Raw genomic sequence first — 24,327 nt, forward strand, 5'->3', positions numbered from 1 at the left:
TCAATTGAAACCGAGAAGCCCCTTTCAAGAAATTGACCCAGGTGGGAAAAAAATTTATTACGAAGTTGAACATTTTCCTAATTTTAGGTGTAATCGACCCTCTGTTGAGTTTATTTCTGTTTATGGCTAACTTTTGATTTGTTTTTTGCTTTGAAAATATCACGTTCAATTCTTGCTCAGTAATAGAATATCTCAAGGTTTCAACTTGGCACTCTTTTCAAATAATTGTTTCGTTTAATTTCAGAACTTCGTAAGCAAACAATTCTCTTACGGTATATATTTTTTTATCATGCATTATTTCAGTGGTTGAATCCATCCTGTGTTTATAAAAAATTATTCTGATTAGCTTTCTGATTTTCATTTCCAGTTCCAACAGTTTGGTTTTGTCGGTATTGGCATAAACTAAAACTCCATATTGAATGATTGGTTGCACGTAACTTTTATACGCAAATATTAATTGCTGTCCAGTTAGAAACTTTCTCAATTGAAAAAACACTCCACAGAATTGCAAAATTTTGATCTTTACCTTATCAATATGCTGATGAAAATTCAATTTACAGTCAAGGAGAATTCCAAGATATTCAAAACATTCAACATCTTCTATTTGGGTGTCATTTAAAAAATAACTTACTGGTCGTTCTTCAGTTTTCGTGCTCCGACAGTATCTCATGGTCTTGGTTTTTTTGACATTCAGTGTCAGTTTGTTCTTGTCTAACCAATCATTTACTTCAAGCAAAGCTGATCTATGTGCAAAAGCAATATAGTCTTTGTTGTTTGTGAATTTCAGAACAGTGTCATCAGCATACAAAAGTACCCCTGTGTTTTTTGTGGCTATTTGTAGATCGTTTATGTATAATATGAACAAAAGTGGGCCAAGGATAGATCCTTGAGGTACACCAAAGGATACCAGTTTAAGTTCGGTCTTAAAAGAGTTAGTTTCAATGTACTGATAGCGATTGTCAAGGTAAGATTCCAATAGATTTAAGACAGGCCCTCTGAATCCCATTTGTTCCAATTTTATTAACAGACTAGAGTGATCAACTGTGTCAAAAGCCTTTGTTAGTTCTAAAAACGTATTCTGAACAGTTAGTTTTTTGTTGGATAGCGATGTTGAAACTTCTTCCAACAATGTAAGGATGGCGTCAACAGTGCTTCTATTTGATCTGAAGCCAAACTGAGTGTTTCGGATGATATTAAACTTGTTTACATATGATTGGGCTCGTTTAAAAATTATACGCTCAAAAATTTTGCCCAGAACTGGAAGAAGCGAAATTGGTCTATAGTCTGAGGGGTCATCGATGTCTCCCTCCTTGAAAATTGGAACAGGTTTTGCAATTTTTAAACAATTTGGATAGATTCCTGAGGTTAGGCAGTCATTAAAAATTTCAGTCAAAGGGCCTGCTAGTATAGTTTTTAAATGCTTGACGAGAACAGTGTTGATATCATAGCAATCTGTACTATATTTATTTTTTAAACTTTCGATGACTTCAATGACTTCAATTAAATCAATTTTTTTCAAAAACAACGATTGCTGCTGACGTATAACATTATTTTCCATGCAGTTTGGTTTGCTCTGTGTGTGAGTCTGGCGCCAATATTTGCGAAGTATTCGTTAAAATGCTCAGCGTCCCCGTTAGATAGATTTAAAGATTTAGATTTTTTCCCTTTACCACTCATTTCCTTAAAATTTTCGAAAAAAGTTTTCGTTTTACAATTAGACTCAAGCATTAGTTTATTTTGATAGTATTTTCATTTTTTACGGATGATTAGGTTTTTGACAATTTTATTTTGGGAACTATACTTATTCCGGGCATCCGTTGTTTTAATATTCAAAAACTCCTGTCGTAACCGTCGCTTTTTTGCTGCTGCATTTTTTACTTCATTGTCAATCATTGTCATTTTTTACTTCATTGTCAATTTTTTACTTCATTTTACTTCATTGTCAAATTCAGCTGTTAGATGGAAAATTATGATTTAGCATCGCTTACTACTGATTGGGTAAAACAAAAATTAAATTGTCTAAATCTCATCTCAGTCTTTGTCAGCCGATTGGACAATTCTTACAGCTTTAAAGAAACTGCCCCCAAAATTTTTACATGATTGGATTTTGCAGACTAATTAGTGAGCACCAGTCTGTTTCAGGAGCTTGAAAAAAAAGTTTAGATATAACATATTTAATTTGACTTGCCACTGCATTTCACGAATTTGATTAATTTTTTCATTGGATTCCGAGACTTGCGCTTTTTGACAGTAAACACGTTTTGCTGATCAAAACACCAAACCGGAAGTTAGAGACAATCGATTAACCATTATCAGTGGAAACCACTGACAAATCTTACAACATTATGATTTCAAGAACATGAGTAGATGCCTTTGACTTATTTGATCTCCAGCGCTGGATATATTTTGAATTATATTTTGAATTCTGTTTAACGTTTTTCTGGGTGGTGGGGTGCAAAACTAGTAGGTCTGGGTATCTAGTTGTGGGCTATCAACATCAACCTTTGAAATATAAAGATGTTTAAATTATGTGCAACAGACATTAAATAGGACACCCATAGATAGAACGTGAAGATATTTTTGCTCAGCCAAAGGTGAAAAAAAACTCTTAACCCTTCCAGAGCCGATGTACGACAGAACTTATTTTCAAAACTTGTCCTGTGGCGCGTTCAAGTTCGATCTGGTTCAAATTTCCTGCAGTTTGAAAAAAATTTTAGTCAGAAAAGTTAATCCAAAGTATGGCTTCGATTGAAATTGACAAGCAAAACAATGTTATTAATACGTTAGGCTTACTTTAAGAATTGTCTATAAATTATGAGATTTAAAATGTGTGTGATAAAAAAGATTGGCTGTCATGGCTTCTAAGTGAAGTTTTTCTCTCCTTCCATTAATTTTCAGTTCACTGTTTTTTCAGCGATTCCGTTTCTTGTAAAATAAGGAAGGATAATTGGGACCTGTATCCGAAATATTTGGTACAGGCGATGGTGGCCTTCTTTTTAAATCTGGACCGCTGGGTTTGCGATATTTAAACCAATTGGTTCAAAGACTGGCCTGAGTTTCTGTTCGAAACCACGACAATTCCCTATCTATACCAAGCTGTCTGATTTTTCAATCACTGTTTTTATGCTGAATGAATTGAAAATATCTTACATTTAACCTTAATTTATATGCTTCATACATGTTCAATTGTCACCTGTGAACAGGCTTGTAGCCTCATGGTGACAATTAAAATCGGTTATACTAAAATTGTATGTTTATTGTAAATTAGTTCTGTATTATGCTCAATTCGTAAAGTTTTTTATAAACTGATTTTTTTTTCAGAGAATCAGAACGCAAGGGTAACTTCGTGTGTGAGAAAAATGAACTTACGATGAATTCGGACTTCATGTAGCGTAGCTTCATTTTTTTCTGGCTCACATTATCAATATCTGTCTCAGGGACACAGTTGTCCGAAGTTCTTAAGATTATTGTCTCAATTATTAAGGAAAAAATAATTTTACGAATTAGTATTTGGGTTTATTTTCTACGAATTGTGGGGGTCAGTTGTCATTATTTCCGCAAAAAAGTTGTCCTATTTGGTGGGAATTTGATTTTTGGAAGTGCTGAAGTTTGATTATATTTAACATCAGAAATTTGATATGTTTTCGTTTCTGATGGAATGACTTGTCACACTTCAAAGCAACCGCTAAAAATTGTTCAGCGTAATTTTTAATATTGCGTAAACTCATTCAATTTTTGTCGCTGTTGCAGCAGAGCATGTGAACAACTAACATTCCTGCAAACTTTATTGACCTTTACTTGACGAAATATGTTCAATCACACGGGACATAACATATCCAAACAACCAACTTCGTTAAAAAATTGAAACGCTTCATTAAAAATTTTCCTATTGCCTATTTAACTATTTTTCTGAAATAATTATTCTAATATAAATCAAATTTTATTAAGCGGGTCAATTTTTCGGATTGTTTGCGTTCTTGCAAGGATAATCTTAACAAAGAAACCCAACAAGAACTGACAGACAAGACCAAAATACCTCAAAACAACAAGAACAACAAAAATGAAAGCTAGTAGGCTGAAATGTCCAAGCAAGAGTTAATTTTTAGTTTCTAAAACAACCTACAATAAAAAATGAGGAAACTTTTTGAAATTTTAATCAGTCAAAATTTGTTTATTTAAAAAGAAAAGGATTTTTTAAATCGAAGTAACACGGTTGTGTATAAATAGCTCCTGATAGTTCAAAATCATTAGATTTAGTTTTTGGGGTCTTTGAGTTATAGAATTTGAATGACGGTGGTTTCGCAAAGTTAAGCCTAATCAAGCCTGGAGAATTGCAGGAACTGTCAAAACTAACTTATTATATAAAAACTTCGCCGTTTTTTTTTGCTTGTCTTGCTAGATAATAGTCATATCTAGAGGGGCTGAACAATAATAGAATGAAATCTCGGTTATGCTAAAAAATAAGCCTAATCGAACGTGTTGCAAAAAAAAAACAAATTTAATTTTTTTGAACCAAAAATTAATTAAAGAAAAGTTGCCAGTAAAGTTGAGACCAATAAAATTCCAGCAATTATCAGTTAAAATACTGAGGGCATGCAAATTTCAGCCACTTGGAAGAAATTCCTAATTGAAGTAATTTTTCTCAATGTAGTTCTAAATTTTATCTTAATGTAATCATATCGAATTCTCGAAAAAGTATTCGATAATTATGCGTGAATTGTGGTTGTTTTACTCGCGTACGGTTAAATAATGGATCTAAGTCTTGTTGAAGTGTGAAATGTTTTCGAAGACAGGGCCTGTAGATTTTACCTGTTAAATTGGAAATTTTTATTGCTAAATTGTAAAATCAACTCGTGAAAACAGTATTATGCTTGTTCATTTTGAGTTCGTTTTTTAAGAAGTCATAGAGCATTAAAAACTAATCACTACATGAATAAGAGTTACTGAATAAAATCAAACTTAAAGTTACCAGTTTTCGTTTTATATTGATGCTAAAATCAAGTGAGGCTTTTTATCATTTTTGCAATCATATCACGCTCCATCTCCCTTATACAATCTTCGGCATCTGAGACAAAAATCCCCTCTACCCCTCAGCATTTGGTACAAAAGCCCATACCTCCAATCAATTAAATTTTTAAAGATTTGTTTATTTAAACTTCAATTAATGTGTGTTTCAGTGCTAAATTTCATTTTCATTCTGTTTCATTTTTTCAAATTGGCGTCAGATGTTTGGTTATTTGTTTTTTTGTAAGTTGTGCGTTCATTGAATTTCTTTTTAAAACTAATTTGGTCATTGGGTTCCATTTGTTATATTTTTGAGAGAGATACTTTTTGCTGCTCGATTGAATAATTACGTGAGACAAGTCCCCTCATGTTACAACACCCCCCTCAGCCTTTGAAATAACTGTTTTAAATGATGAGTTGGGAGGGGTGAAATGAGGTACAAAAAAGGGTTCTGCGGGCTGGGGGAGGTAATTAAGTAGGAAAAGTTGAGAGGGTTTTTAATTGTCTCATTTGCTGAAATAAGTAAACTGAAATTAGAGCAGCATTCATTGAAATATGAGGGGACGTTTTTTTATAATAAATGAAAATCAGGGGACGAAAAAACGGGTAGGATACATGATCAAACGCTTAAAAAGGTACTTCTGGAATCCATTGAAAGAAACATTAACTTGGGAATCCACTGTCAAATTTTGGAATCCAAAGAACAAATTAATTGCGGAATTTATTGACAAACAGCAACATCCAGCAACATTTCACTTCAAATTACCCCATCCGCAACATTGCTTTTGTCAGCGGAATTCAAAACAACGCATTTCATTAGCATTTTTCTCCAAAATCCGCATTGCCACTAGATTGCAAGTTTTTGCTCGCTAGCTAATTTTTGTTTATAGCAAATAACACTTAAGGGTTTCTCTTTCGATTCCACCAGATTTCCGACTTTAAAAGTTTTTCGAAATTATATGGATTCCAGAGACAATGTATGTAGAATCCACACCATTACCAAAGTACCCGAGCTTGCTTGGCGTCGTAATTGATTTAAGCCTATTTTTAGGCGTCTCAGAAGGACTAACATTTCCAGCGTCTCAGAAGGAAAAGGTTGAGAAAAATTTGTAAAATTTGTATTGGTAAAAGCTAGGAAAAAACACTTTCCAGGTTACCAAGAGGCCTTTCTATTGGGCGGGGTTGACAAAAAACGTTAATTCACACTTTCAGAAACATTCTACGACCGATTTTTTGCTAGAACTTTTTTGCATTGATAAATAGCGTGAGTGACATTATTTTGTTATATGAACTTGCGTAATTCGTATTTTTTGTGTCCAAAGTTAAGCAAAATTACAAAAGATATTCCCTTGTGAGAAAACCAGCAAGTTATGAGTGGCAACAATCCCTTATTGCGTTTGGATATTCGCCATGGAAGTTAATTTTGTAATGTCACACTCAATTATATCAAAAAGTTTAATATACAACACTTCAATTAAAATAAATAATAACTCAATTATATCAAAACATTTAATAAACATTAAATTTATTGTCAAGCTGAACTTTTGTTGAAGTTTGAGTATTTGTATATTGCGGCTTATTTTTTGACACACTTTGAAATTGTCATACTGTATAAAACAAGAGATGTTTTATGGCATCAGACAAAACACACATTCTTATTTTTGTCAGTTTTGTGCAAAAAGCTGTGTCTGGACTACGCAGTTTTAAACAACCTTGATTTGAGTTTATTATTTTTTGTTCATATAAAAGAACACGCTATTTTTGAAAAATTCTAATCATATTTTTTTTATTGTACTATTCATAACTTCAGTGTGAAAATGTATAATTAGCGTTTTCGTTCGCTTCATTTGTGAAATTGTATGATTAGCCTTCTTTTGTGGAGGTCAAACCGGGAGGAATACGTAGTGTGAAATTTTTTGTAATAGAATCAACCTTGCAAACAGCGCAATAGGCTCGAATTTTTGAACTCTCATCAGGTTTTTACTTCCGATTTTGCGCCAAAAAAAGATGAAAATTACTATAAATCCAGTGTCCACGATTTGACAAAACTTTTTAAAATAGTTTAGTTTCTATGTCATACGTTTCAAAGTTTTCGTCGTTTATGCCAGTCAATATTTCTCTGAAGTTCTTAGTTGTTTCGTAAAAATTATAAGTTGTAAACAATTTTTAGTAGTTTGTGCACACAAAACCTAAAAATACTGTTTGTGTCTATAAATGAGTAAATGGGGCAAATGAACACGCCACGCTCCAATTCAAAATGAAACAATTTCGATTAATTGTTCTTTTCAAAAGCATTTAGTTGTTAGGAAAAATGATAAAGATGAAATCTGTTTTTAATAAGAATTCAGAGCCAAAAATTGGGGTCAAATATTGCTTTGATTTTAAACATGAGCTGAATAACAAAAAAAACTTGCACGGGGTAATGAATGATTAGAATTCCAAACTTGAGATCTGAGCTTTTTTTGTCACCAACATTTCTAAATAAACGAATAGCGGGGTTGACCTCCATACGAAAAAAAAGCTTCTCACACAATTTTTTAAGGGAAAAACTTTTTTATCAAACAATTTCCATTTTTGAAAAATGCATGAAAGGCGCTTTTCCGCCAAACAGAGTACTGCAAAAATAATCTAATTTGAATAAATTTATTGCCATTTTTTCTTATTTCAATTTGTTTGTCAAAATTTGATTTTTTTATGCACGGAAAAAAAACGCTTATCTTATAATTCTCCTTTAATTGAAACTGTTTGATGTGTATATTTTACATACAAAAATCCAGAAGTGTGAAAGTTTTTCAAAAACAAAAACAGAAAAAAATATAAACATAAATCACAAAAACATGGAGCGAAAAATACAAAAAAAAACTGTTCCAATAGATTCAAAATGAATTGATAAAAAAACAAAAGAGCACTGCATGGAGTTGTATGTTAGGCATTTTATAATCAACCCGGGTAGAAATGTCACGGAAGCCATAATATCACTGCTGCTGTAAATCTGAGTAGAGATTTTAACAAAATATTTTCGCATAGAAGTTTTTGATTATTCCCCTGCAATTTCATGTTTTGGTTGCATTTTGTTGCTTAAGGCCATGCAAGCTTCTCAGATTAGGAAGTTAGCGTGGGAATGTTGCATGAGATTGTCTTTATAAACTTGCTCTTTGATTCTATAACTTGATCGTTTTCTATACATGTTGGTTGTTGCTGAGAAGGTTGAGAACCCTTAATTGGGGAAGATTTCATCATCAATAGTTCAGAGTAATATCAGGAAAAAATTAATTATAAAAATTTAACTATTTTTTAGCTTAATTTGTAATAAAAATACGCTTCTCTGAAAAAAACTCTCGCACTGAAGTTGTATCTAAAACATCTTGCAACTGATGAGCATACAAAAACGGTCATGTTTTTCTTTGAATTCTTGTATTTTTTCGATAACATCAGAAAACAAGGCAGATTTTAATTTTCGATTAGTAGATCACGCAAAAATGTTCAGAAGTTGCTTTTGCTTTACGGTTTTTTTTATTCGAAATCGTGACGCAGGATGCTGGTTTTTTTTTAAATTTTTTTTGCAGAGCTGATGTATTGAGTTGATGAATCAGGACGAAGCGATTAAAACTTTTTTTCAAGTCGAGTTGACTTCGAACAAAATAGAATAGAGATAAAACCTAATTAGGTTTTTGTCAGCTTTGATAAGATTCCATTTTTTGAGGTCCCAAAACTTCGTTCCCAAAAATTTAACCCAGTAGTAGATTTTTGTCGGCTTTCAGTCAATCAAGAAGCGCATGCCAAAAGCACAGATCCAATTGCTTACCAAAGCTTACCAAAACGAATCTTTTTCGTCGCTCAGCAAAAATCTTAAAACATGCATTATCTTTCAGATCTTTATAATCAAATTTATTTTTGTTTGATTGCCAAAAAAATCAATTTTACGCTATATTCTAGAAGATTAGAGAACTTCAAAATCTGGTGGGCTCTTTGGGATATAAGAGATTCACTTTGATGTAACTTTGACAGCAATTGAACCGTCAGTTTTGGTGTGATTTTTAGTTTGACTCTTTCTTGTATTTTATCAGGATTTTGATTCAAATTCCCAGAAACCAATTCGCTCTTTAACGAAGACATTAATTTTGAAAGCTAGCTGAGTAATGAAACGGTTGATTTGATTGCTTTGTTGATGCCAGCTCATTCGAGACTTTGATGCCAGCTTATACTCCAAAATTCAAAAAAAATGCAGGATTGTCCAATTATATCAAAATCGTATAAGATTCCCCTGAAGTTTATGGTTTGCGATAAATAGTTCTCGCCAAGTGACTGTGACAAAAATTCTACTTGAGAACAAAATTTTGCTGAAAATTAGTAACACCCCGCACCTCAGTAAAAACAGAAAAAAATAGATTATAAAGGATTTTTATTGTCAGTCTCCATCAAACAGAATACTGCAATTTAATCAAATTTGAATAAGATTATTGCAACTTTTTCTTAATTGAATTTGTTTGTCAAAATTTGAATCTTTTTATGCGCGGAAAAAAAACGCTTATCTTACAATTCTCTTTTAATTGAAGCTGTTTGATGTGCAAATTTTACATACAAAAATCCAAAAGTCAAAAGTATGAAATTTTTTTCAAAAACAAAACCAGAAAAGTATATTAACATAAATCCCAAAAATACGGAGTGAAACACACAAAAAAATTGTTCCAATAGATTAAAAATGAACTGAAAAAAAAAGAAAAAAGCACTTCATGGAGTTGTATGTAAGGCATTTTTCAAATCAACCCGGGTAGAAGTGTCACGGAAGCCATAATATCATTGCTGCTGTAAATCTGAGTAGAAATTTTAACCAAATATTTTCGCATAGAAGTTTTTATTTATTCTCCTGCAATTTCATGTTTTGGTTGCTTTTTGTTGCTTAAGGCCATGCAAGCTTCTCAGATTAGGAAGTTAGCGTGGGAATGTTGCATGAGATTTTCTTTAAAAACTTGCGCTTTGATTCTATAACTTGATCGTTTTCTATACATGTTGGGTGTTGCTGAGAAGGTTGAGAACCCTTAATTAAGGAAGTTTTCATCATCAATAGTTCAGAATAATATCAGGAAAAAATTAATTATAAAAATTTCAATCTTTTTTAGCTTAATTTGTAATAAAATTACGCTTCTCTGAAAAAAGCTCTCGCACTGAAGTTGTATCTAAATTATCTTGCAACTGATGAGCATACAAAGACGGTCATGTTTTTCTTTGAATTCTTGTATTTTTTTGATAACATCAGAAAACAAGGCAGATTTTAATTTTTAATTAGTAGATCACGCAAAAATGTGCAGAAGTTGTTTTTGCTTTACGGTTTTTTTTTATTCGAAATCGTGACGCAGGAAGCTGGTTTTTTTTCAAAATTTTTTTTGCAGAGCTGATGTATTGAGTTGATGAATCAGGACGAAGCGATTAAAATTTTTTTTCAAGTCGAGTTGACTTCGAACAAAGTAGAATAGAGATAAAACCTAATTAAGTTTTTGTCAGCTTTGATAAGATTCCATTTTTTGAGGTCCCAAAACTTCGTTCCCAAAACTTTAACCCAGTAGCAGATTTTTGTCGGCTTTCAGTCAATCAAGAAGCGCATGCCAAAAGCACCGATTCAATTGCTAACCAAAGATTACCAAAACGAGCCTTTTTCATCGCTCAGCAAAATCTTAAAACATGCATTATCTTTCAGATCTTTATAACCAAATTTATTTTTGTTTGATTGCCAAAAAAATCAATTTTACGGTATATTCTAGAAGATTAGAGAACTTCAAAATCTTGTGGGCTCTTTGGGATATAAAAGATTCACTTTGATGTAACTTTGACAGCAATTGAACCGTCAGTTTTGGTGTGATTTTTAGTTTGACTCTTTTTTGTATTTTATCAGGATTTTGATTCAAATTCCCAGAAACCAATTCGCTATTTAACGAAGACATTAATTTTGAAAGCTAGCTGAGTAATGAAACGGTTGATTTGATTGCTTTGTTGATGCCAGCTCATTCGAGACTTTGATGCCAGCTTATACTCCAAAATTCAAAAAAAATGCAGGATTGTCCAATTATATCAAAATCGTATAAGATTCCCCTGAAGTTTACGGTTTGCAATAAATAATTCTCGCCAAGTGACTGTGACAAAAATTCTACTTGAGAACAAAATTTTGCTGAAAATTAGTAACACCCCGCACTCAGTAAAAACAGAAAATAATAGATTATAAAGAACTTTTATTGTCAGTCTCCATAAATTTCAAAAAAAAATCGATTAACAAGAGATTAAAACGTTAGTATTTTTTGAAACAAAATTTATAATTGATTGTTTTATGAACATTTTTTATCTCAAACTTTTTTGAATTATTATCCATTATAATGGATTATATTCCATTATTATTCAACAAACGTCATCGCTTCATTTCGTTTTATTTTTGTTTTGTTTTGTGTGCTTTTCAGTTGGTTACCGAACTAAAAGAAACTGTAATTTTTTGCTTATAGCCACCAGCGGATTTAGGAAGGGAAGGCATCGGGGGGGGGGGGGGACTCTCCTCGGGGATTCGACCCCTGCCGACCCAAAAGGTCTCCCCATCTCCAAAACTTCGTTCCCAAAACTTTAACCCAGTAGCAGATTTTTGTCGGCTTATTTTCAGATGTCCATTTTTGCTTAGGGGTTGCTCTTCGAAAAAAAAGCAATTTTTTGTTCAAATTTTTTCAAAGAGTGCCTAAAAATGCTTTTTTGACCCGTTTTGTCTTTCAAAAATTTGACCAAAACAGGACCAAAACAGGGTCTTTTTAATGCTTTGAATTAATCTTGTCAAGCCTTATAGGGCTTAGGAGGTCCCCCCACTCGCAAAAATCCTAGATCCGCCCCTGGTTTAGTGATTCTTACGTCTTACTTATTTTTATTGTGTTTTCTAAATTATAATCAATTAAAATTGATTTTTCCTGTGAGTTTTTATTTTGATATTTTGATAGAAAAGGGGATTATAATATAATCTATTATAATAGTGTATAATAGAATATAAGAGATTAAAAAAGATTTTCGGAAAAATTATAATTGATTATTTTTATGAAAATGTCACCAAAAATGTTTTTATTACAATGCATTATAAAATCGTTTAATCTTATCACCAATTATAATTTTGCTAAAAGTACGATTATAATTATAATATAATCGAATATTTTCTCAGGACATTACAGGAAACAACTTTGCAGCAAGACAATTGATCTTTGTATTACCCCCTAAAATTAACTCAAAATGACTTTTTTTTGGGATTTTGAAAGTTTTTTCGATCTTTTTAAGCCAAAAATCAATTATTTGATCAAAAAACCGTGGACATCTTTTGTAAAATTATTTGACCGCTAAGAAAAGGAGCTACCGTAGATTGATTGATATACTGTATAATATCTGTATAAAAATCATTCATATCGATTTTCAATCTCAAGTTTGCCAGTTGGCGGCATCGTATTAAAGCCCTTTTGAATCTAATTCTGATTGAAACGGTTTGAGAACCTTTCAAAAAAGTTTCGAAAACCCGTTATCGGCTGTAGAGAAACCTACAACTCTGATCACATTCTCAATTTTTGCAGCACATATTTTGAATCAATGATCGAATAAATGTGCGAGTATGCAGTAGTCCAAAACTCCTGAAGACCGTCTTGCTCTTGTTATTATAAGCCACCTAGTCAAGTTTCACCTATTTCCCTGAAGAAAGTCAGGCTGTGAAGTATAATATACAATGCTTAAGATTACAAGCAAAGTCCATTGGATTCAAACAACATATAACTATTACGTTACCATTTTTATACCATTTTACTTCACGTGTTTAAGTGGCTTCAAAATTAAAGCAAGCATTTGGTCCTTTCTACTTGAAAACAAAATTGTCTTTCGTCTTATTTTTCTCAAGCTAGACTTCTACTTTTACTATAAGTAAATAGATATTTAAAAACTGGTTATTTTCACATTATCGTAGCAAACAATGTCTACTTTTACAAACGTCAGCCTTTTGCAACTTAATACTCTCTTACTATATAGCATGAGTTAGAATATAGTCTATTAGTTATTGTAGATGTTTATTTATAACCATTCATGGTTTTTAAATTCTTCATTTGATTCAGTAATCAAATAAATAGGCAAAATGGTCAAAAGCATTTGATTACTTATGCATGTGTCACAGGCACTTTGAAAATAGGACATCTGCTTTATTTTATTGACTAGTTGTGAGTTGAAAGCCTTTGGCTCCAAAATGCCACTAAAAATTTCGTTCGCGGATAGTGGCGAAGCGAACAGTTTAGACGAGGACGACGAAAAATTCCGACAACGACTCAGTTCGATTCCCGCCATTTCCGAGAACCGACGACGCACAATTTTGCAAGAAGTAGATATTCTAGAAGAGGAAGAAGACGAGGACGACAATGACGACATCGACGGCAACAACAACGCCACCGAGTCGTCGTCCAATCAGCGTTCAGCTTCTTCCGAATCGGCTAATAAGTCCGGAGATTCCAATTCGGATGACGAGCCATCGCCAAGAGCTTCCAGTGATCTAAAAGTAGAGAAACCCGAAGTCAAACCCGAAATAGCAGCAGCTTTTAAACCACCTCAGATAGTCCAGTATTGGCAAAATTTGCCCGAAGTTGTAGAAAGTGGCCTTCTGCAGAAACTGAGCAAAGATCAAATTAAGATGAACGAGGCTGTTTATGAGATTTTTAAGGCCGTCCGATCTTTCTACGTGAGTCTGTGTGTGATAACCGATGTCTTCAAGACGCCATTCGAACAAAAGTAAGCAAAGCGACAAGCCACAAATAAATCACTTCAAGCTTCCTTTAAATCGATACCCATTCTTTCTTGTCTGCCAAAATTATAAAGTGGGATGGGTTTAAGGTTTAGAAATAGCCGTGAGTATTGACAAAATGCTGCAAATTTTGCAACTTATTTGTTATTTTTTCACAACACTATAATCCTTTATAATTCATTGTAATTAACTTTAAGTGGATTATTATACTTTTAAGTTTTCTGATGCACATTAAATATAATGGACTTAACCTCCAATTCTGATTCTAAAAGTGTAACAAGACTGCTCGTATTAGGGCAAAGCCCTGAATGTTCCAGTTTTTTAAAGGTCTATGAATGAAGCAGTGTCAGCTTTAGAAAAAATAATGATATTTTCGGAAAAAAAAAGAAAAAAATTACACAATTTTGAGTGTTTTTTAATCATCCTCCCACACGCCATATAAAATACAAAGTATAAGATTTTGCTCCTGGTAACGTAGAAATTATGATAAATAGCCTGTTTCAACCAATTTAAAACGATTTCAATGAGGGATTAAATCTCCGTTAATAGCGCGAAAAATATCGCGGTTATTTGTCCCAAGTTGGTCAAAATGGCAATCTGTAAAGCCCAATAACTTTATTAAAAGAATATCACAGGTAAAAAATCTTTTCGAATTCGAGCTCAGGACAACAATACCTTTCGGCTGATATAAAAATATAGTTCTTGCTTGTAAAGTCGAAGTTTGTCTGAAGAAGAAAAAACCCACCGCGAATACAAATATTCCGTCATTTTCGTAATGAAAGCCGGAACAATTATTGTTCCGCAAGTAACGGAATATTTGTGCTCTGGATCGGGTTTTTTTTCTTCAGACAAACTTCGACTTTTTAACTAGCAATTTTTGACGGAATTTTTGAGTATCATTCAAAAGCTACTGTTGTCCTGAGCTTAAATTGAAAAGACATTTCACCTGTGATCATTTTTGGTAAAGTTACTGGGGTTTAAAGGTTGCCAATTTTGCCGATTAGGGACAATTAACGATCGGTATATTTCGCGCTATTAACGCGTAAGCGGAGATTTAATCCGTCTTAAGCATCGTTCCAAATTGGTTGGGGGAAGCTCATTTGCCATAATTGCTTTGTTACCAGGAGCAATATATATCACTTTTTACTTCATATGGCGTGTGAGTGATCAATTTTATACAAAATCTCATATTAAAACAATCATTTATTTTATTATAATTAGGTTTTTCATGTTTTTAATGCTCCTTAGACCCTAAAAGGCACTCCAAACATTCAAACATTCAAGCAGTCCAAACATTCAAGATTTCATTTTTTGAATTAAAAGACAAAATACTTATGCTCGGGAAGATTTTTTTCCAAGCTTTCAGCTGGCCGTTTTGGCGGTTTATGTCTGTCATTAAAAGTGTATTATTGCCAAAGCTCAAAATTGAAAAGAAGTTTTGGCTGCGATCATTTTTTTGTATTTCACAAAGGATTGAACTTGAGACTACTTTGTCCACAATAATTATAATTGTGATAAATCCAAAAAAGCAAAGTGAATCATTACAAAAAGATGCGAGCCATCAATTTTTCTTTATTATTATGTTACTAGAATCAGCATAGTCATTATATTTCAGTTTATACTTTACATAGAGTGTGGGGGATAAATTGAAAAAACGAGAAATAACGTCATTGACGTAAAATAGTCTTTTAAGATTTTGCCCTGATTCTAACAACCTCGTTGTTTCGACTTTCGCATAAAGTGACGGAATAATTGTCGGAACAAATTTCGACTTTTTAACAAGCAATTTTTGACGGAAAGTTTTATTATAACTTTGGAAAAGTGTTGTTGTTTTGAGCTCAAACTTAAAAAGACTTTTTACCTTTTACCTGTGATTTTTTTGTAAATTTTTTGGGAGAAAAGTTTGCCAAATTGGGACAATTAACGCGCGATTTATTTCGCGATGTTAACGTGTAAGCAAAGCTTTAATTTGTCTTGGAAATCGTTCCAAATGCGTTAGAGCAAGCTATTTGTCGTAATTGCTACGTTACTAGAAGCTAAATCCACCACTCTTTGTTTAAATTGGCTTTTTGGAGGATGATTTTTAAAAACTTTTCAACAAATTTGGAGGATGATTATCAAAACTTTTCAACAAATTTTTAAAATACAAAAAACTCAGCAAAAATTTCAAAGCAAAAGTTGCACCATAGACCATAAAAAGCAGTATAAACTTTCAGGGCTTTACTTTGATGCCAGCAGTCTTGTTGTTCTGACGTTCTCCGCGGAAATAACGGAATATTTCTGCTCGGGGTGGTTTTTGCTTCTTCAGACAAATTTCGACTTCATAACCAGCCGTGTTTGAAGGAATTTTTTACATCATTCAAAAAGTATTGTTGTTCTAAGCTTAAATTTGAAAAGATATTTCACCTGTGATCTTTTTTTTAAAAGTTATGGATGTATAAAAATTGCCCTTCTGGCCAATTTGGGACAATTAAAGCGCGATACATTTCGCGCTTTTGACGACTAAGAGGAGTTTTAACCCGTCTTAGAAATCGTTCCAAATTGGTTGAAAGAAGCTTTTTTGCCGTAGTTTGAATTGTTACTAGGAGCGACGCTTTCCACTTTTTTTTATATGGCTTTTAATTTTTTTTCTTACAGTTATTTTTTTCATGTTGTTTCTTCTTCATAGACCTTTCAAAGGCAGTCGGAACATTCAGGACCTCGCCCTGATACGAGCAGTCTTGTTACAGTTTAAAAAAAACACGTACATTTTGTTCAAAATCACCTATGGCCACAAATTTTAGAGTCAGCTGCAGTTCGTTGCAATGAGCCGAGAACAGCTCGTATAAGGCCAACTTTGATGACTTCCGATAAGAATAACTTAAAAACAGAAATTGTTCTCTAGGTTTGCCTCATCTCACAAATTCATATGCAAGAATCTCTTCCTGAACATCACCACAATTACAGAGGTCACTGACCGGCTAATAGGTCAACTGGAGGAGGTGCAAGGTGACAATGTGCAGATGGAGCCTGCATGCATCAAAGTAGTGGGGGAGTTTGCGGATGAGCTGTTCGAGAAGCCCTTCACGTTCTACTGTTCGAATAAGGAGTCACAGAACAAGGCGTTACAGGTTAATCTCTATGATTCAAAAATGGTCTTCTACCGGGTCAGACCAGACCATTGCTATGCTATTATTGAAAGAAAATCCTGTAACTCAAAAACAAATTTATGAAATTCTGAACTTTTGAAAGCGACTAAGTTCGACAGCTTAAAACGGCAAATTTCGATCAGTTTTTTTTAATTAACTGTTGAGCATAGATTGCCTCTCGTGGCTCGCTACATTTTAGCTTGATTGGAAAATAATTTGCTCGAAAGTCAGAGAACTCGAGTGAAACATATTTCAAAATCCGAACTATGACATTAAATGTTTTACTATGATGCTTAACTTGACCGCAACAGAGCATTTTGAGGCGCCATAACTTCTTCTCACCAGCCGCTTTTTGAGAAGGGTCAAAGCATCATATCAGATCTAAAATGAAACTCAAGCTCTCCGGCACTCAGTTAAGAGAGAAAACAATAGACCCGGGTTGACCTCCATACACCAAAAGCGCTTATCATACAATTCCATACATCAAGTGTATAGAAAAAATGCTTGTCATACAATTTTCATACAATTTTGAAAAATGGTAGAAAAAAGGTTTAAACTAATTTTTGCGGCTGTTTGATTCTAATAAAACAGTCGGGTGATGAAAAAATTGAGGTTTTTGTTTTTTGAAAAAAAAACACTTATCATACAATTCCCATATATGAAAATTGTATGACAAGCACTTTTTTCATTATTGATAAAGTTTTCAGAAATCTTATGAAAAGGTTTTTCAAGAAGCTGTATATGAGTCAAAAGCGTTTTTTGCTCAATTTATGTTTTTTTTTCATCAAAAACAGCATTTCAAATTGGAATGAAAAAATTGCTCTTGTCATATAATTCCCATATATGAAAGTTGTGTGATAAGAACTTTTTCTAGTAAAAAAAAATCAGAAATGCTCTGAAAACAAATTTCAGAAATGTTCAAATGAGATAATAGCGTTTATTGTTCAATAGAAGCGCTTTGGACTTCAAAAAAAGGAAAAAATTTTGGAATCAAAAAAATGCTTATCATATCGAATGAAAAATTCGAGGTTTTTGTTTTTTGAAACTTGTATGATAATCACTTTTTTCATAAAAGCAAAATTTTTTTAAAACTTCCGAAAAAAAACTTATAAAACATTTGTATGTTTCGGCTGGAGGCAAGGCAATTGTCTTTCATAACTATAGTTTGTAGTCGATTCTCGACCTGACCTTCTCTTTCTTAGCGTCTGATGTTGAAATTTTTTCCGGGAAAAATTGATTAGTCGGGTTTTAGTTTGTCTGCTATTGTTTTGTCGGTTTAACTAGCACCCCGAAAACTTTTTGCGGTGTATTCACTTTTCAAGTTATTCTCAAGTGTCGTTCATTAATTCATATTTTCACAAGTGTCGTTCATATTTGGTCGGCCTAAATGATTCGGGCTCTTATTTTGTCTGCTCACCGAACTTACTCTGCATTAGCATTAAGATAAATTTTTAAAAATAAAATCGGCTGGTAGTATGGTCGGCTGCAAATTTTTCAAGTTTTCTTCTCTGTTCAGAGATTGCACGTTTTATGGGATGGTCTTTGACGTAATTTTTGTCTCACTTCATTTTAAAAAGTGTTAATCATACAATTTTCATAAATGACAAACTTTTACTCATACAGTTTTCAGATATGGGAAACTTCTAGTTTACAATTTCCATATATGGAAAAAATTTTATCATAGAGATTTCATACAATTTTCCGTACGAATGGAATTGTATGGAATTGTATGACAAGAAGTTTCTCATATATGGAAATTGTATGATAAGAAGTTTTTGTCAACACGGGGATTCAATTAAAATACACCTCCATACTTATGCTTATGCTTATCTTACAATTCCATCAAAGAAGTTCGTGAAGAAAATGCTTTGCGCACAATTGCCTTTTATGAAAACTGTTTGGCAAACTTTTTTCTATACAAACAAAAACTGTGAAACCATTCAAAATTTCTTTCAGGTTTTTTTGAATCAGAGACCTTTTATTTGGCAAATGTTTGATTTTAGGGAATGGAAAAAACTAACCATACACTTTTCACTAGTGAAAACTGTATGATAAGTATTTTTTCCTTTCAAAGTTTCCAAAATTTAGAAATAATATTTAGTTCTCATTTTAGTCGCTAAACAAGTTCTTTGAAAAATTACGAACATTTCTGTTAGACCCACCCACCAGATTTATTACACAGAGAAATCGCAAATCACAATGTCTTAATTGTTATTTTTCGATGAGAAAATTACATGAAAAACTAAATCTATCCGAAAAATCACTATTTTTACAATACTGAGGGAATAAAGTAAAACAACTCACTTGACACATCTCAAAACGTAGTTTATTCCGCAATTATGCTACTTTTTTGAGTATTGCTATCTAGTCATACAATTGCTTTAAAAAATGTTAGTCATGCTATTTTAATACAATTTTTTTTCTATGGAATAGCATGGAATGGTATAACAAGCATTTTTTCAATAATGAAAAATGATGGCTAGCTTTTTTCCATCCCGGGTAGTTGTAGGCATAAGAATTATTTTTTACTGAAGTTTTCTCTGAATTTTAAAATAATCTATTGATTTTGATAAGAAAAAAGAACAGACTTTGAAAATTGACGATCGGTTTAAAAATTATAAGAATTAATTCTTCAATCAATTTTAACCGATTGTAGCCGATTGCAATGTACTAGAAGAATTTTTATAAGAAGTAATTCTTATAAAGAAGTAATTCTACTAGCACTTCTTATGAGAATTAATTCTACAATCATTTTGAACCGATTGCAGCCGATTGCAATGTACTAGAGTCATTTTTATAAGAAGTAATTCTTATAAAGAAGTAATTCTACTACCACTTCTTATGAGAATTAATTCTACAATCATTTTGAACCGATTGTAGCCGATTGCAATGTACTAGAAGAATTTTTATAAGAAGTAATTCTTATAAGAAGTAATTCTACTGCCACTTCTTATGAGAATTAAATCTACAATCATTTTGAACCGATTGTAGCCGATTGCAATGTACTAGAATCATTTTTATAAGAAGTAATTCTTATAAGAAGTAATTATACTACCACTTCTTATGAGAATTAATTCTGCAATCATTTTGAACCGATTGTAGCCGATTGCAATGTACTAGAATCATTTTTATAAGAAGTAATTCTTATAAAGAAGTAATTCTACTACCACTTCTTATGAGAATTAATTCTACAATCATTTTGAACCGATTGTAGCCGATTGCAATGTACTAGAATCATTTTTATAAGAAGTAATTCTTATAAAGAAGTAATTCTACTACCACTTCTTATGAGAATTAATTCTACAACCATTTTGAACCAATTGTAGCCGATTGCAATGTACTAGAAGAATTTTTATAAGAAGTAATTCTTATAAGAAGTAATTCTACTACCACTTCTTATGAGAATTAAATCTACAATCATTTTGAACCGATTGTAGCCGATTGCAATGTACTAGAATCATTTTTATAAGAAGTAATTCTTATAAAGAAGTAATTCTACTACCACTTCTTATGAGAATTAATTCTACAATCATTTTGAACCGATTGTAGCCGATTGCAATGTACTAGAATCATTTTTATAAGAAGTAATTCTCATAAAGAAGTAATTCTACTACCACTTCTTATGAGAATTAATTCTACAATCATTTTGAACCGATTGTAGCCGATTGCAATGTACTAGAAGAATTTTTATAAGAAGTAATTCTTATAAAGAAGTAATTCTACTACCACTTCTTATGAGAACTAATTCTTCAATCATTTTGAACCGATTGTAGCCGATTGCAATGTACTAGAATCATTTTTATAAGAAGTAATTCTTATAAAGAAACAATTCTACTACCACTTCTTATGAGAATTAATTCTACAATCATATTGAAACGATTGTAGCCGATTGCAATGTACTAGAAGAATTTTTATAAGAAGTAATTCTTATAAGAAGTAATTCTACTACCACTTCTTTTGAGAATTAATTCAACAATCATTTTGAACCGATTGTAGCCGATTGCAATGTACTAAAAGAATTTTTATAAGAAGTAATTCTTATAAAAAGTAATTCTACTACCACTTCTTATGAGAATTAATTCTACAATCATTTTGAACCGATTGTAGCCGATTTCAATGTACTAGAAGAATTTTTATAAGAATTAATTCTTATAAGAAGTAATTCTACTACCACTTCACATGAGAATTAATTCTACAATCATTTTGAACCGATTGTAGCCGATTGCAATGTACTAGAATCATTTTTATAAGAAGTAATTCTTTTAAAGAAGTAATTCTACCACCACTTCTTATGAGAATTAATTCTAAAATCATTTTGAACCGATTGTAGCCGATTGCAATGTACTAGAAGAATTTTTATAAGAAGTAATTCTTATAAAGAAGTAATTCTACTACCACTTCTTATGAGAACTAATTCTTCAATCATTTTGAACCGATTGTAGCCGATTGCAATGTACTAGAATCATTTTTATAAGAAGTAATTCTTATAAAGAAACATTTCTACTACCACTTCTTATGAGAATTAATTCTACAATCATATTGAACCGATTGTAGCCGATTGCAATGTACTAGAAGAATTTTTATAAGAAGTAATTCTTATAAGAAGTAATTCTACTACCACTTCTTATGAGAATTAATTCAACAATCATTTTGAACCGATTGTAGCCGATTGCAATGTACTAGAAGAATTTTTATAAGAAGTAATTCTTATAAAAAGTAATTCTACTACCACTTCTTATGAGAATTAATTCTACAATCATTTTGAACCGATTGTAGCCGATTTCAATGTACTAGAAGAATTTTTATAAGAAGTAATTCTTATAAGAAGTAATTCTACTACCACTTCACATGAGAATTAATTCTACAATCATTTTGAACCGATTGTAGCCGATTGCAATGTACTAGAATCATTTTTATAAGAAGTAATTCTTTTAAAGAAGTAATTCTACCACCACTTCTTATGAGAATTAATTCTAAAATCATTTTGAACCGATTGTAGCCAATTTCAATGTAATAGAAGATTTTTTATAAGAAGTAATTCTTATAAGAAGTAATTCTACTACCACTTCTTATGAGAATTAATTCTACAATCATTTTGAACCGATTGTAGCCGATTTCAATGTACTAGAAGAATTTTTATAAGAAGTAATTCTTATAAAAATAATTCTACTACCACTTCTTATGAGAATTAATTCTACAATCATTTTGAACCGATTGTAGCCGATTGCAATGTACTAGAATCATTTTTATAAGAAATAATTCTTATAAAGAAGTAATTCTACCACCACTTCTTATGAGAATTAATTCTAAAATCATTTTGAACTGATTGTAGCCGATTGCAATGTACTAGAAGAATTTTTATAAGAAGTAATTCTTATAAAGAAGTAATTCTACTACCACTTCTCATGAGAATTAATTCTACAATCATTTTGAACCGATTGTAGCCGATTTCAATGTACTAGAATCATTTTTATAAGAAGTAATTTTTATAATAGTAATTCTACTACCACTTCTTATGAGAATTAATTCTACAATCATTTTGAACCGATTGCAGCCGATTGCAATGTACTAGAATCATTTTTATAAGAAGTAATTCTTATAAGAAGTAATTCTACTACCACTTCTCATGAGAATTAATTCTACAATCATTTTGAACCGATTGTAGCCGATTGCAATGTACTATAATCTTTTTTATAAGAAGTAATTCTTATAAAGAAGTAATTCTACCACCACTTCTTATGAGAATTAATTCTAAAATCATTTTGAACCGATTGTAGCCAATTTCAATGTACTAGAAGATTTTTTATAAGAAGTAATTCTTATAAGAAGTAATTCTACTACCACTTCTTATGAGAATTAATTCTACAATCATTTTGAACCGATTGTAGCCGATTTCAATGTACTAGAAGAATTTTTATAGGAAGTAATTCTTATAAAGAAGTAATTCTACCACCACTTCTTATGAGAAGTAATTCTACAATCATTTTGAACCGATTGTAGCCGATTGCAATGTACTAGAAGAATTTTTATAAGAAGTAATTCTTATAAGAAGTAATTCTACTACCACTTCTTATCAGAATTAATTCTACAATCATTTTGAACCGATTGCAGCCGATTGCAATGTACTAGAATCATTTTTATAAGAAATAATTCTTAAAAAGAAGTAATTCTACTACCACTTCTTATGAGAATTAATTCTACAATCATTTTGAACCGATTGTAGCCGATTGCAATGTACTAGAAGAATTTTTATAAGAAGTAATTCTTATAAAGAAGTAATTCTACTACCACTTCTTATGAGAATTAATTCTACAATCATTTTGAACCGATTGTAGCCGATTTCAATGTACTAGAGTCATTTTTATAAGAAGTAATTCTTATAAAGAAGTAATTCTACTACCACTTCTTATGAGAATTAATTCTACAATCATTTTGAACCGATTGTAGCCGATTTCAATGCTTCTAATGGATTCATCTTGCGGCGTACTTTGAAATCACCAACAATGATGAATTTAGGACATCGAGTCGCACCCTCAACTGTCATTGTTCCTGCGAGAACTTCAGAAGGATCCCAAGTGTCAAATGATGCCTCTAAGCGCCTTCCTTCTCAAACCCATGCAGATGCTGACCAAATGGCCGATCCTACTTTATGCTGTGAAGAAATACGAGCAACATTGCCCCCCGTTATTACATTTCACCCTCAAAAAAACAATTACTAAGGTTGAAAACTTGGCCGCAAACTGTGATAAGTTCCGGACCCAGTTAGCTCACCAAGACAAGCTAATAACAATCGAAACCCAAACAGATTGGTCCAAAAATTCCCACTACCCGCTGACCAGTAGGAAAAAAGATGTCATGATATTTCTGGACAAGTGCAACTTCAGAATGTGGTCTAAACTGCTGCCAAACCAGAACATTGGGAAAAGTCCGATCAGATTTTCAGTAAAAAAGATATGTGAGTCTAAATTTCATTTGAAAAAAAATTGCAGCTAAACTACATGCAAACGTCATCCGCTGAGAAGAAATGCAAACTCGGTGCACATTAAGAGAAGATGGCGGTAAGATAAGTACATTATCTTAATCACAAGGAGCTCAAAAGTTTTGATATCCCAATGATTATCTTTAGTCAGTACTATTTAAGATATCAGTTTTTGGGTGACAATCCCAAACATGTTTCGAAAAGATTTTTCTTTTTTTTTTCTAGTCAACATTAGCCTCCTTTGATTCTAGATTACCTCCTTCTGGAGTCTTTAATCAATGGGTATCAATATAACTTTAGAGCTAAAGAGACATCAAATGAAGGTATATTCGAAACTCAAACTTGGCGCAACAAATCATAGACAGCAGTCTCGCTTCCAAGGTGAAATTTTAAGGCGCTTCTCTGTTTCCGCAAAGTTCACCACACAATCA

The 24,327-nt window shown here is 32.2% G+C and overlaps 1 protein-coding gene across 1 annotated transcript in view; it reads left to right on the forward strand.

The window, feature by feature from the left end:
• Nucleotides 1–12,902: 12,902 nt before the first annotated feature.
• The window catches only part of LOC134851087 (uncharacterized), a 35,942-nt gene continuing 24,517 nt past the window's right edge, over nucleotides 12,903–24,327 (forward strand). The window contains exons 1-3 of the mRNA XM_063867011.1: nucleotides 12,903–13,776; nucleotides 16,674–16,899; nucleotides 23,434–23,872. Coding sequence (XP_063723081.1) covers nucleotides 13,241–13,776; nucleotides 16,674–16,899; nucleotides 23,434–23,872 — 1,201 coding nt within the window. The 5' untranslated portion in view covers nucleotides 12,903–13,240. The remainder of the gene's footprint in view (nucleotides 13,777–16,673; nucleotides 16,900–23,433; nucleotides 23,873–24,327) is intronic.

The sequence above is a fragment of the Symsagittifera roscoffensis genome, chromosome 7 (genome assembly GCF_963678635.1).
Source record: "Symsagittifera roscoffensis chromosome 7, txSymRosc1.1, whole genome shotgun sequence".
NCBI classification, from domain to species: domain Eukaryota; kingdom Metazoa; phylum Xenacoelomorpha; order Acoela; family Convolutidae; genus Symsagittifera; species Symsagittifera roscoffensis.